Raw genomic sequence first — 16,085 nt, 5'->3', positions numbered from 1 at the left:
CCAATGCAAAAGTTTTGTCACTAAATCAACAACTGGGTCATGGAGGCACAGCATAACGGTCCTGCGACACTCTGTAGAATTGGTTGGTAGGATGCATTTTATATGTGAAGTTGCTTATAAACTCTAGTTTTGATTGTGCTATCAGGAGGGAGTGCCTCTTTTTAAATAAAGACAAAGAGAAAAATTGGCAGCTGTTTTCATATATCCACCAATTTTATGTTGTAGCAACTATAACGGTGCCTATGCTAAAGGTGCAGTCTGTGGCTATGACAACTTCCCTATGAGAATCTCTGCAAGCCTTTAGTTTAAGCCATGCCTGCAGACCCCCACTAAGCACTCAATGAGTTTTTTTAACTCTTGATTGTAAAACCAGAAATGGATTGAAGGAGGAAGAACAGTTCTTGACTGGACACACAAGACAGGTTCAACTGTGTAGTGATAGTCACCAGTCTTATCCCAGGACCCATACTTGCTGAACCAGATGGTCATTCTTGGGCATGTCAGTCTTCAAATACATGGCAGATGCAGTATAACGTGGATAAATGTGAAGTTATTCACTTTGGTAGGAAAACCAGAAAGGTAGAGTATTATTTAAATGGTGATAGATTGGGAAATGTTGATGTACAAAGGGACCTGGGTGTCCTTGTACACCAGTCACTGAAAGCAAACATGCAGGTGCAGCAAGCAGTTAGGAAGGCAAATGGTATGTTGGCCTTCGTTGCAAGAGGATTTGAGTACAGGAGCAAGGATGTCTTTGTACAGTTGTACAGGGCCCTGGTGAGACCACACCTGGAGTACTGTGTGCAGTTTTGGTCTCCTTACCTAAGAAAGGATATACTTGCCATAGAGGGAGTGCAGCGAAGGTTCACCAGACTGAATCCTGGGATGGCAGGCCTGTCGCTTGAGGAGAGATTGGGTCGACTAGGCCTGTATTCACTAGAGTTTAGAAGAATGAGAGGGGATCTCATTGAAACGTATAAAATTCTGACCGGGCTAGACAGACTGGATGCAGGGAGGATGTTTCCCCTGGCTCGAGAGGTCAAAGTCTCAGGATACAGGGTAGGACATTTAGGACTGAGATGAGGAGAAATTTCTTCACTCCAGAGGGTGGTGAACCTGTGGAATTCTCTACCACAGAAGGCTGTGGAGGCCAAGTCACTGAATATATTTAAGGAGAGAGAGAGATTTCTAGACACAAAAGGCATCAAGGGGTATGGGGAGAGAGCGGGTATATGGTATTGAGATAGAGGATCAGCCATGATCATATTGAATGGCGGAGCAGGCTCGAAGGGCTGAATGGCCTACTCCTCCTATTTTTCTATGTTTCAGTGCCTCTGCTTCACAAAAGGGACTGCCATAGGCTTATGTGGAGCATAAACGCTGGCATAGACCAGTTGGGCTAAATGGCCTGTTTATGTGCTGTAGACTCGATGTAACTATACTATCTCCTGTAGACAGGCCTGTAGATAGTTTGTACCACAGAGACAGCTCTTCCTGTGGATATGCATTAAACATTTACATAACCAGATCCTTCCAAGCCATCACAGTCGACTTAAACAAAACAAGTTGCATTTATACAGCGCCTTTAACGTAGAAAAATGGCCCAAGACACTTCAGAGAAATGTAATCGCACAATTATTGACACTGAGCTGAAGAAGGAGCTATTGGATGAGGTGACTAAAAGCTTGGTCAAAGGGGTAGGTTTCAAGGAGGGTCAAAGGAGGAGAGCAGGGTGGAGAGGTTTAGGGAAGGAATTTCAGAGCATTGGGCCTAGTCAGTTGTTAGCGCGGCTGCCAATGGTGGAGAGTTGGGAATGCACAAGATGCTAGAATTAGAGTAATGCACATTTCTTGGAGGGCTGGAGAAGGTTACAGAGACGGGGAAGGGCGAGGTCATGAAGAGATTTGAACACAAGGATGAGAATTTTAAATTTGAGGCATTGTGGGGACCAAGAGCTAACCTAGGTCAGCAACGACAGGTGTGATGGATGAGCAAGACTTGGTGCAGGATAGGATATGGGCAGCAGAGTTTTGGATGAGCTGAAGTTTATGCAGGGTGGTGGATGAGAGGCCAACTCGGAGAGTGTTGGAATAGTCTGGAGGTGACAAAGGCATGGATGAAGGTTTCGGCAGTAGATGGACTGAGGCAGTGGCAGAGACAGACAAAGTTACGGATTTGGAAGTAAGAATTTTTTGTGATGGAGAGGATAAGGGAGCTCAGCTTGGGGTCAAAAAGTATGCCAAGGTTGCGAACTGTAGCGATTAACTTATCGCTCTGGTCTTTCAAATAATCAGGATCAAGTGCAAACCAATATGGTGGGTATATTGTGTTTAATCGGAGTTTAGGATGGAATATAACACACTAGTTATACAGCAAAAGCATACGACCATGACAAGCAGCTGCTACCGGACCCGATCAGACAGAGAGTTGGCATGCGCGAACAGCTTTTCTTATTCATTCTCCTTCTTGTCTCACGTGTCTCTCTCTCTCTCTCTCTCTTTCTCTGAACTACCCAAGAGTGTTAGACTAGTTCCGCATGGGTCCACTCTCTGAAGAGTGTTAGACCACCGTTTCCACTCTTGGGAGCCCTTCACTCCATGGTCTGAGCTAAGAGTTCTTTAGCTCTTTTTAGGGGTGGGCCTGAAGTAGAATAATGGACAAGACCATTTAACCTATAGAGGTTCCCCTTAGAACGAGTTGCATGTCGAGTTCTTTGTCTAAACTTACAGATGAAGATCCTCCCTCAAGGGGTCTTCACAACCATTACACATGCTTTCTGTACTTGATCAGTCATGGCCTTACAGCATGTTGAGGACTGTCTTTCCTTATCTCATCTGGTCCTTTCCTTCCAGAGCAATAATCTCTCATCTCGTCCTGTCTTGTCCCCCCTGGTGCAGCCAGTGCATGTACCAGGCACAGCTTTGGGCCATTAAATCAGAGGCCCAAGCCAGAGCTGTCTTACTCAACCAGCCGCCATCCAAACTATCCCCCCTTAATCTAACAGACTATTCCATCCTGAGATGGTACCTTAACTCCCATAAATTCCTTCTATTCTATGCCCTTTATACTAATTGGCCTAGAAATTCGGTAGGCCTAGCGCCGCATTTGAGGCGCTAGAGGGCCTAGCGCCGGAGTTATGGCCAGTTGAGAAATTCCCTGGGGCCCTAAATCGGCGTTGCACCGGTAGCGCTGCGCCGGCACCGATGGCGTCATCGGTGTGCGCAGCGTCCCGGTTGCCGTGGTAACCCGGCCCCAGGCCGAAATTCAGTTGCGCCCGCCTCGCCCGTGGCAGGCGCAACTAAGACTCTGGCAACAGAGTCTTCCCCCAGTGTGCGCCGGCGCATAAAGGTGGACCGGCGGCCGCCTGCCCGCACCTCCCTTCCCGGACTCCTGCATTCCCCCCCCCGCGGCCCTGATCAGTGTCTCATGCGAGCCCGGCACTTCCCCGAGGTGCCGGGCTCAGATATCGGGTCAATCCGCCGGACAGTTGTCGGCTGCAGGCAGCTCCTCCTTAACAGGAGGAGGAGGCCTGCAGTTCCCCCGCCTGCCGCACCGCATCGGGTGCCGCAGCGGGGGATTAGCGCCGGGAAACCCAAGTTCACGCCCGTTTTGAGGCGCTAAAGGAGGGTTTTAGCGCCCGCCGCCGTCTGGGCCCGGCGCACCCGAATTTTCGTCGCGCGCTGCCGCATTACCGCTGGCGCAAACTTTCTGGCGCTACAGCCCTGGCAAGACCAGAACCCAATTTCTAGGCCATTAACTTTTAATTATCTTTGCAAGCAGTTCTGTTAAACAAACTCCAAATTCTTCCTTAGCATTATAATATGGTTATTAGTAATAACAGAAGAAAAATAGGTTGGGCCTTCATTGGCCAAATTAAAGACACAACAGAGTCAAAATCCTAAACTTACAAAAACAGACAGCTAGTCTGTTGTTAGCTGACAAGGCCATACTGTGGGCCCCTATCTGGGATGTTATGCATCCTCTAATCTAACTAATTAAAACACTTTGGGGGAAAAATTCAGTTGGTAGTGCCACCAGTTAGCGCCTTAAGAGGGCGCTAAGTGGGGCGCAAACCCACTAGCGCCCGGGCGTGGTGATATCTGCGCCTCTCGCGAAATTGACCGGACATTTTGCGGCGGCGCTAAACAATACCGCCCGATCTCGTGTGCACGCAGATCTTGACATCATCTGAGAGTGCAACGCCCTTGGGGCGCCCCGGACCGGAAATTCAGTGGCGCCCCCCTCCTTTCCGCCTGGCGCGACCAACGACAGGTTGACTGGAACGCTTCCCAGTGGCTGGGGGGGGCGCTATTTAAAGGGGGCCTCTTCCTGGCTTTTGTGTGGTAGCCATTTTTGCACCACTCGTTCTGAGAGAGACAGAGATTTGGAGAGAGACAAAGAGAGAGAGAGAGACTTCTGCATTGAGTCAACGCTGTCTGAGGTAGTTTTGGCTTCTGACCATAACTTTGCAGGTACTTTGCTTTTTGACCGTCATAACTTTGATTGCCCAGATACTATGGGGGCTGCAATGGATGGGAATGTCGTCCTTCTCCATCACATTCAGAGGGCACAGAGAGAGAGTGGCAATCATGGCCAGACAGAGTAGGGCCAACAGGCGTCGGTACAGGAGACCTTACCCTCCCAGGGTTTTTCGCCAACAGTTCTCCTACATTAATATGTCTGAGGAGCACTGTTTGCGAAGGCTACGATTCAGCAAGGAGGTGGTCACTGAGCTCTGCCACCTGCTTCAGCCAGATCTGCAGCCTCAACTGAGGAGCAGGACGTCTCTGTTGGTGGCAGTGAAGATAACAGTGGCTCTCAACTTTTATGCCACCGGCTCCTTTCAATCCGCTACTGGAGACATCGCCAATATCTCCCAGTTCGCGGTGCATTGCTGCATCCGTCAGGTCACAAATGCCCTCTTTAAAAGGAGACGAGAGTACATCTCTTTCCCCATGACCCCGGACAAGCAGCAAGAACGCGCAACGGGCTTTGCTAGGATAGCGGGCTTCCCCATGGTGCAGGGCGCCATTGACTGCACCCATGTGGCTTTGCGGGTTGCGGGCGCCACAAGAGAATGCCGAGGATCTCCGCAACCGAAAGGGCTTCCATTCCTTAAACGTTCAGCTGGTCTGTGACCACAGACAGCTGATACTCGCTGTCAATGCCCACTTTCCAGGCAGCAGCCACAGTGCCTTCATCCTGCGCCAGACTTCTGTGGCAGACCTTTTCGAGGCACCGCTTCACCCAGGAGGTTGGCTTCTCGGGGACAAGGGATATCCTCTGTGCACCTGGCTGATGACCCCGCTCCGTTTGCCCAGCACCCCTGCTGAGCTACGATACAACGAGAGCCATCAAGCTACCAGGAACATCGTTGAGCACACAATCGGCGTGCTCAAGCAACGGTGCCGCTGCCTGGACCATGCTGGAGGAGCCCTGCAGTACTCGCCTGAGCGAGTCTCCCACTTCGTTGTTGTGTGCTGCATGCTGCATAACCTGGCAATCCTCAGGACCCAGCCAATGCCACCAGACATTGGAGCAGCAGCGGAGGAGGAGGATGAACATCAGCAGCACCAAGGCGGGAGGGAGGCGCAAAGTGGAAGGGCCATCCGTCAAAGGCTCATAGCAAGCCGCTTCTAGGCCCCCTCTGAGGGAATGGCTTATGCCATTCAAACAACCTGAATGAAGCCATCCCGCAACCCCTAAGCCGGTCAAGGCAACAATGAGTGCAAAGACCAAACATGCACATTTTGAATACAGACACTTCTTTATTTCCCAAACTGTGTCTCATTTGCGCATGACAAAGTAATAGAAAGAAACACCAAAAAAAAGTCATTCACATAACTGGCTCTCTCAACCTGGAGACAATGTCCAAAACAGTAACAAAAATTTGACCACGACCTTCGGCCTTCAATAAAACAATGAAATACATTTTGTGACACCTCCTACTTTTTGCCCTTCGAGGGTGACCTGCCTCCCTTGCGAAATTGCCCCCTTCCCACCCTGCAGCTCCTCTGTAATGGGACCCCAGTGGCTGCAGCAAGGCTGGGGGAAGGCTGCTGAGTGTCAGAAACTGAGACTGCAGATGCCCTTGAGGGACAGCCTGGACCAGCTCTGGGCCTGGAGGGCCCGGCTGCTGACTGCTCCAACTCTGCATGGGTGGCAGCAGTCTGTCCTGCAGGTGGTGGCAAGTGCAGTGGAGAAGTGACAGTGTTGGCAGCAGGAATGCTGTCATCTTGAGCGAGGACGGCAACTCCCTGCTCGACCGACACGCTGGCACTCCGACGGGGCAGCACCTCAGCATGCGGAGCAATCTGCTGGAGCACAGATTGCTGGCCAGCTGCGGCGCGGTGAGAGCCCCGGGGAAATCTGCCCGATCCAGCGAGGGTGGCAGCAGTCAGTGCTCGCGTGACCTCAATCGGTGTCTGCATGAGACCAGCCACTGACTGCATTGCAGCACTTAGCATTTGCGTGGCAGCCGCCTGTGCTCCAACGCAGTGCTCCACACTCCTTGCCAGTGATTCAATGGATTCGGGCATCCTTGCCACTGCAGCCATGAGCTCAGTGTGCCTTTGCTCCGCCTGGGCGCTCATTTCAGCGAGGACCCTCTTCTCGTCTGCGTTCAGTGCAGCAGGACTCGAGGCCATACTCTCCGTCTGGGGAGAAGGCCCCCGAGCTTCACTAACCCCCTCGCATTGCTGCAGCCCGCTGGGTCCTGGAGCTTCACCCTCATCAGACCATTCCCCCCTGCTCCCCTCCAGGGAAGTCGTGTCCCCAGTATGGGCATGGGCTGCCTCGGCAGAGGGTTGCGCTGATGGTCCGGCTTCCTCTTCCTCCTCGCCTTCAGCTTCACTCCCAATCGCAGCTTGAGGGCCTGTCTCCCCACCTGGTAAATCACCATCTGAAAGCAGGGAGGTACAAGAGTGGCTTTAGCGTGAGGACAGGGTGGCAGTAAGGGAGACATGAGTGCAACGATGTACTGATTTGGATTGAAAGTGTCAAAGGCTGCTGTTGTGAGGAAGAAGTGGAAGGAGAGAGGACAAAAAGGTGATGACCTTACCATTGCTGGCCAGAACGGGGTCGGCGTCTCCAGTGTCGACGGGACCAAGCATCCGGCTTGCCACAATCCTGTGGACGTGCTGCTCAAGGTCACTGAGGGCTTGAAGGTGAGGCCGCCCTCCACTGGTCCGTTGCTGCTGTCTCCTATTATGAGCCAGCTTGGCCTGCAAGAAAAAGGGACGGCGTCTGAGCAAATATGCAGCCATGATCTTGCCTGAAATACCTCCCATGGTTGAATAGCCCTTACTGTATGCAGCCATGATCTTGCCTGAAATGCCTCCCATGGTTGAATAGCCCTTACTGTATGCAAAGTATGGAATGTGTGTGTGTGTTTCATGAACGAGCCATAGGTGTTGGATGAGTGCTGGGCATTGGGGCTTTCAAGTCCCTCTGGCCCTAAAGTGAGGTGGAGATGGAGGGATGAAGAGGTTTTGAAAAAAGGCACTCACCCTGACGACCCAAGTGAGGTCGTTGAACTTTTTCCTGCATTGCACGGGTCCTAGGCACCATGCTGCCTGAGGTCACTCTGTGAGCCACCTCCCTCCACACTTTCCTGTAGTCGCTTGGCAAAGGCCTCCTGCCACTCTCTGGGTACAGTAGAGATCTTCTGCGCTCCACCGCGCCAACCAGAGCCTCCAAGGCCCGCTCGCTGAAGTGCTGTGCTCGCTCCCTGGCCCCCTCCATGGTCCTTGGTTGGAAGATTTCGCCACAGGTCTGTCCAGGCCGAGACTCGAGGCTCCAGTGAGCAGGGCGTGGCTGCAGAGCAAGATCAGCCCTCCCCTTTAAGAACTGACCGGCGCCAGTGTGTCTGTGTTCAATCGCTAACTGACAGCACCTGCGCTGCGCCCGCCCTCTGAGGTAGTGCCTCGCTCCTCAGGCTTAGCACCTTAAGAGAGTTGTGTAGCGCCTGATTTAGCGCTCCAATCACCTCCAGGGGCGAGAGAGGCGAATTTTGCAGTCGTCGGCGATAATTTGCGCCGGGCGCTAAACTTTGCGTCCGGCTGATATTCGCGCCTCAAAATGGACGATACCGAATTTCTCCCCCTTTGTCTCAAATTCTAATCCAACCTTCTCCATGAAACCAAAACTTATGCAGCCCCAGTAAAACATAACTTATACATTAACCCCTTACTTGTCTTGAGCACTAACATACAATAATTTAAACACAGTATTATTCGCGTCACAGTTTCATTCGCATAACCATATACATTTTTAGGCACCCCTAATTTCTAACAGAACAGCCTGGTTCAGCCTGAGACAGTGGCAGGGGAGTGGGATGTAATTGATGGCGATGGTATGGAGGTAATTGTGGGGGTGAAGACGATGGTGTCAGTGGGTAACACCGGTGGATGTCATCAGCTGACCCCATGTCTGTGGATGTTGTTGTCAAGGGGCAGCATGTAAATGAAGGAGAAGAGAAAGCAAGTGATGGATCCTTGGCAGACTCTGGATGTAACGGGGGCCGAAGATGATGGCTTAGGTCTCCCCAATGTTGAAACTGCAGGTCATCCAGGACTGGATATTGGATAAGCAGACTGAAAACACGGGCAGTGAAGCGCTCAAGCGAGGTGGTGGAGAGGTAGAGGTAAAGGTGTCATCGGCGAACGTGTGGAACCTGACGCCATGTCTTTGGATGATGTCGCCGCGGGGCAGAATGCAGATGAGAAAGAGGAGGGGGCCCAGGACGGACATGTTAAGTCACAGTCTGGCCACCAAACAAGCTGGCCACCAAACTCCAAACTCTTGGCCTGAACACTTCCCTCTGCAACTGGACCCTGGACTTCCTAACAAACAGACCCCAGTCTGTCAAATTAGGTAACCACACCTTCCCCCCCCCCCCCCCCCCCCTGACCCTGAACACGGGGGCCCCACAAGGATGTGTGCTGAGCCCCCTCCTCTACTCCCTCTTCACCCACGACTGTGTGGCTGTTAATGGTTCCAACACCATCATCAAGTTTGCGGATGACACCACGGTAGTAGGCCAGATCACCAACAACGATGAGTCAGCCTACAGGGAGGAGGTCCAGCATCTCGTGAAGTGGTGCGCCGATAACAACCTGGCCCTTAACATCAAGAAAACCAAAGAAATCATTGTGGACTTCAGGATGTCTAAAGGCGGAAGTCACACCCCCATCCACATCCATGGGGCTGTGGTGGAAAGGGTGGACAGCTTTAAGTTCCTCGGAGTCCACATCACGGAAGACCTCTCCTGGTCCCTCAATACCTCCTCTCTGGTGAAGAAGGCCCAGCAGCGCCTATATTTCCTAAGGAGGCTGAAGGGATGTAACCTGTCACCCCTGATCCTCTAACTTTTACCGCTGCACAATAGAGAGCATCCTGACAAACTGTATCACAGTATGGTATGGCAGCTGTAGCTACTATGACCGGAAAGCCCTGCAGCGGGTAGTCAAAACTGCCCAACGCATTACCGGCACCCGGCTACCGACCATAGAGCACATATACCAGAAACGCTGTTTACGGAGGTCACGGTCCATCATCAAAGACCCTACCCACCCCAGCCACAGTCTGTTCGCCTTCCTGCCATCTGGGAGACGCTACAGATGCACTCGCACCCGTACGACCAGATTTAGGAACAGCTTCTTTCCCAGGGCTGTCATCCTACTGAACTCCACAAATAAACTCTAAAGCCTACACATCTGCCAATGCACTTTATTATGGTTATGTTTATGTTAATGTATTACAAGCCAAATGAATGTTGAATGTTTAAATGTCTTAATCTAAATGTACACTCTCGGGAGCCGCAAGCCTACATTTCGTTGTACTGCACTTGTGCACTAACAATGACAATAAAAGTTGATTTGATTTGATTTGACTTGAGCTGTCCACCGATGCATCAAGCAAGCAGGAGAGGCTTTGTTTACGCGAAGCTACACATTTATGACTTTCACAGAGGAAAGGTGGCATCAGCTCAACAGAGCATAGGACATTCCCAGTGCCAACATCCTTGGCAAAGGCTGACAAATAGTCAAGATCCATTTTATACCTTTTATAATGGCTAAAACTATATTTCCCTTATATACAGCCACTTAGATTTTGAGTGGGCACATACCTTTGAATTTGAGCTACTTGTCATATTTCCTGCATTCCCACTATGCTAGCTGCCAGCACAAAGCTGAAGTTGTGCTGGAAACATATGTTAATTATTCAAATAGCAAACTTGTGTAATGCAGTTTTGGCTCGCATACCTGGCACAGAATTTACCAGGGCCACAAAATTGAGGCTTTTATACTGTCCAATACTCTGTACAAATGTTTAGATTATTTTTTTTTCTGGAACTAACTCTAGGCAAACCTCAATGCTGTCTGTAAACATATTTTTTTTTTAATGTTATTATTTTACACTTCGAAATATTATAAATCACATCACTCCTAAGCATTTGAGTGCAAGAAGTTTTAAATTGCAAAGGTCTGCATCAGAATCTACATAGTTAACAAATTGAGCATCAGTAGTGGTCAGCTTTGTGTTCTGTTGCTTAGCAACTTCATGAATCTGTTTCAGTAACTGCAGAAGCAAAGTGTTTTTTTTTCTTGAACCCAGCTGTTGACAGAGCTGAATATTAATTGCTGGACCAGGGAAGATTACACTATAATAGCAATTTATATCTAATAACTTATTTGTGTTATTAAGCCCTCTTCAGGGTGAAATCCCCATGCTACCATGGGATTGTTTTTACTTTAGTAACAATAAAGCCTTGTGCTGCCATATCATGTGAGGGAATTTTGAGGCTGCACACAAACAGCTTTAACAACACCCTCAACAATTACTCTAACAATATAAGGGGGAATTTTAAATCTCTGCTTGGTGGAATCTGGGCAGAAGGAGAAATAAAATCTAAGTGGTACACTTTGCACTCCACGGACATTTTAACTGCTTTTTTCTTGGGCGGTTGAGGTGCCCACCTGCCTCAGAAGGGAGCCTAATGAATACTTGTGAATCGGGGTCCCATGACATCCATTGGACCCTAAAGGTATTTTAACGGTCTACTGGGTAAAGCATCTGCCGCAGAGGTTCTGCTCAGTAAAACTTGATGGGCAAGAAGCGGAAGCCTTTACAGATAAGTGTAAAAACTATTTTTGAGAGTCCAGGAAAAGCAGGAGTAATCCTCCGGGCCCTACAAAGAACGTTGGGGACACTGGCTCCTCGGGCTCCGACGCCCTTCCACATTCGCAAATGGGCATAATTTGTGCCGGAATAGGCAATTGCGCCCAAAGCGGAAACTCTACCCCCAGCTGCTTTGAGTTTACTAACTGAGGAGTGTCCAATATTGAAATAATTCATTCCCTTTTGCTGGGAGGCTGTTTTTAGGGAGAATAAAGTTTCCATATCAAAATTTCGTCTGGCACCCCAAAGTAATTTTTGTTCAAGTCTTTGATTATAGGTGCCTGCATTGCTTGTTCATTATCCTTAAGCATGTAACATAAAATGTTTGGTTATCTTGGAGCATCTTGAAGTGTGGGACCCATGCTATAGATTAACACTGTGTTCTAGACTGCATGCATTTGGCATTGATAGTTTTAAAACATTAGGGAACATGAAAATGCCACAAGACCCAATAATCTCCACCCTCTTTTTATAGATCAACTTTCCCCTGTCCATCTTTAGCATATCTCAGTTCTTTCTCCAGAAACCTTTCAGATTGTATTTTGAAGCCATTTATGCTGTCTCTTTCAGTGTCTTCCCTGGTAACAGTTCAACAGATCTATTAGCCTGCTTTCTACAATTACTCGTAATATGCTCATTTTTAACTTTTGTACTCTGGTATTTTAATATTTCACCGTAGCGAACAGTTGTCTTTCTCAAAGAAAGCAAGTTGAATTTCCTTTCCCTTTCCTCATAATCTCAGTTCCTGATATCCAAAATCATCTTTGCTCATACTGCATACTTTTGCTCATACTGCAAACTTTTGAGGGTAATATTATACCTCTTCTGATTAGACCACATCTGCACAAAGTAGTCCAGATACAGCTTGATCAACTCTTTGTTCGGTAACAATACAACCTCTCTTAATTTGTGCGCTATTACCCTGTTAATGTAACCCCGTACCTTATTTGCCATTTTTAAAAAAATCTGCAGATAACCACTTTGCTAATGATGTCATTGATTTATCCACTATAAGCACTAGAACTTTGATCAGTATACTATACACTATTCCCTCTTATGGTTCTTTGCTTCCACAAATTCTATACTTATTCCAGTCAAATTATATTGGTCCTTAACTAATTTGATTGCATCATTCCTTACTATTTGCTGTGTCTCCTAGTTTGGTTTTATCTGCAATTTTGGAGATTTAGCTTAGTATATTGTCAATTAGGTCATAAATTATATACATAATAGATAGCTTAATGAAAAATTGACTTTGCCCATTACTTTTGATTGGGCCAGGGGAAGCATGTGACCAATAAACCTTATTGGTCCGTGGTAGCTTATTGCAATTAGTGGTAACCGTATAATTACTTTTAAATCATCCGATTGCCAGTGTCGCCTGCAGTGCCAGAAGATTGGCAGCCATTACTGATTGACTTCTTGTTTCCTGAGTTGCTATTGGTGGAATCAATAAAACCACCGAAATGTTGAACTGTATAGCCAAAACATTGGAATACAAATCAGAGGAAGCTTTGGTCAAACTGTACAGTGCTTTGACTGCACCTTTAATATCACAGAATCACAGAATCACAGAAACCACACAGTGCAGATAGAGGCCATTTCGGCCCATCGAGCCTGCACCGACACATATCCCACCCGATCCCCGTAACCCCTACACCAACACATATCCCACCCTATCCCCGTAACCCCACGTATTTAATCCCCCTAATACTAAGGGTCAATTTATCATAGCCAATCAACCTAACCCGCACATCTTTGGACTGTGGGAGGAAACCGGAGCACCCGGAGTAAACCCACGCAAACACGGGGAGAATGTGCAAACTCCACACAGACAGTCGCCCGAGGCTGGATTTGAACCCGGGTCCCTGGCGCTGTGAGGCAACAGTGCTAACCAATCTTTTATTTAAAACTCCACAGAGATGATCATTTTAAAACCACAAGTTTAGTTGAGTAAAATTAAGCTGATTTTCCTACATATTTACATAGACTTTTACTTTTAATTAATTTATTACAAGGATTAAAAGTACTTTTTACTAGAATGGGTTTTTATTGTAAAGGCTTTCATTGGGAATTTTACCAAAATCTGTAAATTCTTTTTGCTTTTAATTCTTTGTCAAGATTAAAAGTGTTTTTAACAATACATAAGAGGGATAGATTTTTCATCCACTCATAATCAAATGGTGGAAAATCTAGCCAATATACCCCAAGGTGTTTTTTTGCTGCAAAAAACTTGGGGAAAAAATTTTGTCAGTTAAAATTGCTGTGAGCAATCAACTAATAATACCAAAAACAATCCCTTGGCACACTTCTCGCTTTATCTTTCTAGCCTGAAACATCTTTTTTCATTTTTTTAAGCCAATTTTTTTTTAACATCGTACTTTACCCTAACTCAGGACTCCTTAACTTGGTCATAAATCATCAATAATGGAACCTTGTCAAATATTTTTTTTTAATCTAAATATATATCAACTGCATCATCTTGGTGTATCAGGTCAAGAACATCTTAACAAAAAACTCCAGGAGGTTTTTTTTTTAGAATGTTTGGTGGAACTAACGTATCCTTTTTGTTGTGAAGGATGAGGTCAGAGTGTTATTAAGGATGCTTGCTGTAAATCATTTCTTGGTGTTAAATGTAGTGTGTTTCTATGGGTTGCCACAGGTAAGAGAGGAAGAGATGGAGGAGCTTGATCAGCTGCTGTGTAATTACTGTGAGCTGTCTGTCGCAGGTGGAGTAGAGAACAGCTATGGGAAAGTGAACATTCTTCTTCAAACCTACATTAGCCATGGAGAGTTGGATAGCTTCTCGCTCATTTCTGACACTGCATATGTTGCCCAGGTAAGCTCTTTTATCTCGCATTCATTTGCCAGGAGTAGTCTGATTAAAGGATATTGTAATGCTGCACAATGGCATCCTTGATGAGGGTTTGGACCTTTGCCTCATTTCCAATTTTGATGCACCACAGATCAGTATGAAAGGAAGTCACTTGGGTTTCCAACAGGCAGAGAATTTGTCAGTTTGTTGGGAGGGGGTAAGAACAGATGTCTTAAAATGCACCTTCTGATACAAGGAGCAGAATTCACTGTCTCAAATCAGCCTTCATTACTCCACCCTGCTCTGAGTTATGTGGGGGTTGTGGAGGGAAGATACATAATAAGAAAAATGTACAAAATTTTCCAAACTTTAGAGACATTTCTGTTTTCTTTCACAGTACCAAGGAATTTAAGGGAGATGTAGGATGTGTAACTTTGATATATCACATTTCCCTACATACAACAGTTCAGTCTCCTAATAGTGGCACTTTTCAGTGCAGTTTATTTAGCCAGCCAGATTATGCAAGCTTTTTGCCCTAGGCATGCTGATTCTTCTGAAATTAACTACTGTGTAGGCACAGGTACATAAATACTGTGTCAGTATTCCATGCATCCCTGCACCTATGCAAAGGTGTTCAAACTTTCAGGTGTAAGAAGTCACACAACACTAGGTTATAGTCCAACAGTTTTATTTGAAATCACAAGCTTTCGGAGCGCTGCACCTTCATCAGGTGAAGTGGAGAGATGCATAAAGACACAGCTTATATAGTCAGAGAATAATGCCAGATGATTACAGGTAATCTTTCTAACTGCCATTTATCACACCTCGGCAGACACCCAACTACGCACCCGCTACGCACATTCCCAACCCGACTCCACGATAAAAATTCCGACCACAGCTATTTTGCACGTAGCAAGATCCTTGTTAAAAAGAGCAATTTCCTGCTCCTCTAATAGTGCCAAGGGATCTTTTATAATGCACTTGAATCATGGAAGCAGGCTGATAAGACCATCATTTGATATTGGATCTGAAAGACATCACCTTCAAAAATACAGTACTGTACTGTTAGCTCAGATCATGTGCACAAATGTTGAACCCACAATCGTCTGGCTTAAGCAAGAATGTAATTGACTGAGGCAAGTTGACACCTTGCAGCTCCTTGTACAATTGGGGGAAAACAGAATGGGGTAAAGCAGTAACTCATACAAGACAAAGTGTTCCTTATATATTGTCTGGATTTCAATAAATTTATTCAAAATCCATGGAAAGGAATTTTAATTTAGCTATCCTGTCAAGGAAACAGGTAATGTTAAACCTGTACAAATCATTAACTGGGCCAAAGTTAGAACACTCTATCCAGTTTTGAGTGTCTTATTTTAGAAAGGATGCCAAAGCCATGGGGATGGTGCAGAAGAGATTCACTGATGTTACCAGGGTTGAGGGGAGCCCAGAAAAACTGGGAAATTGGGAAAAATTATTCCAATGGTCAATGAATCAATAAATAAGTAAAGGGCATACATTTGACAATCACCAAAAGAACAAAAAGGGAAGTTAGGAGATTTTTTTTTTAGAAAGGTTATGATATGGAATGTCCTAGGAGAGAAAGAATCCATAATACTTTTTAATAGAGAAATGGATAGATATTTTAAAGTTTGGGGAAAGAGCAAGAGAATAGGACTAAATGGATACCTCTTTCAGAGAGCCAGCACAGATGCGATGGACCATAACAGTCATCCTCTGTGCTGTAAAATTCCACGAGTCTGCGAAGCTGGTGTAGGAGAAAGTGCTTTCAACAAAGTTTTTACTACGTAAGTTAAAGAGGCATTTAATTAAGGTGAAATAAATGTGAAATTGTAGAGGTGATTTTTTTTCTCCCAGGATCGCATATCAAATGTACCTGGAATTAAAAAAAGGTTAGAAACTTGTTGGAAGCCATAAAAGTAAGAAGTAATTGGACCCAGTCCTGAACATCTGGATAGCTACCCAGTAAAGAATAAATCTTGTATGGTCCATGTGGACCATGCACACCAATATATCAAGTTCAGATCTACAAACTTAGTATGTCTGTGTTCTGAGCAAATTGCCACTA

General features: G+C 46.6%; 1 protein-coding gene across 2 annotated transcripts in view; it reads left to right on the top strand.

The window, feature by feature from the left end:
- The window catches only part of ascc3 (activating signal cointegrator 1 complex subunit 3), a 654,593-nt gene that overhangs the window by 430,436 nt on the left and 208,072 nt on the right, over nucleotides 1-16,085 (top strand). For both annotated transcript variants that reach the window (XM_085997711.1, XM_085997710.1), the window contains exon 20: nucleotides 13,844-14,020. In XM_085997711.1, coding sequence (XP_085853837.1) covers nucleotides 13,844-14,020 — 177 coding nt within the window. The remainder of the gene's footprint in view (nucleotides 1-13,843; nucleotides 14,021-16,085) is intronic.

Source organism: Somniosus microcephalus, chromosome 9 (genome assembly GCF_052327205.1).
Source record: "Somniosus microcephalus isolate GS21.2 chromosome 9, FLI_Smic_1.0, whole genome shotgun sequence".
Classification (NCBI taxonomy): Eukaryota; Metazoa; Chordata; class Chondrichthyes; order Squaliformes; family Somniosidae; genus Somniosus; species Somniosus microcephalus.
Note: the sequence above shows the minus strand (reverse complement) of the source record. Positions and strands in the feature narration are given on the sequence as shown.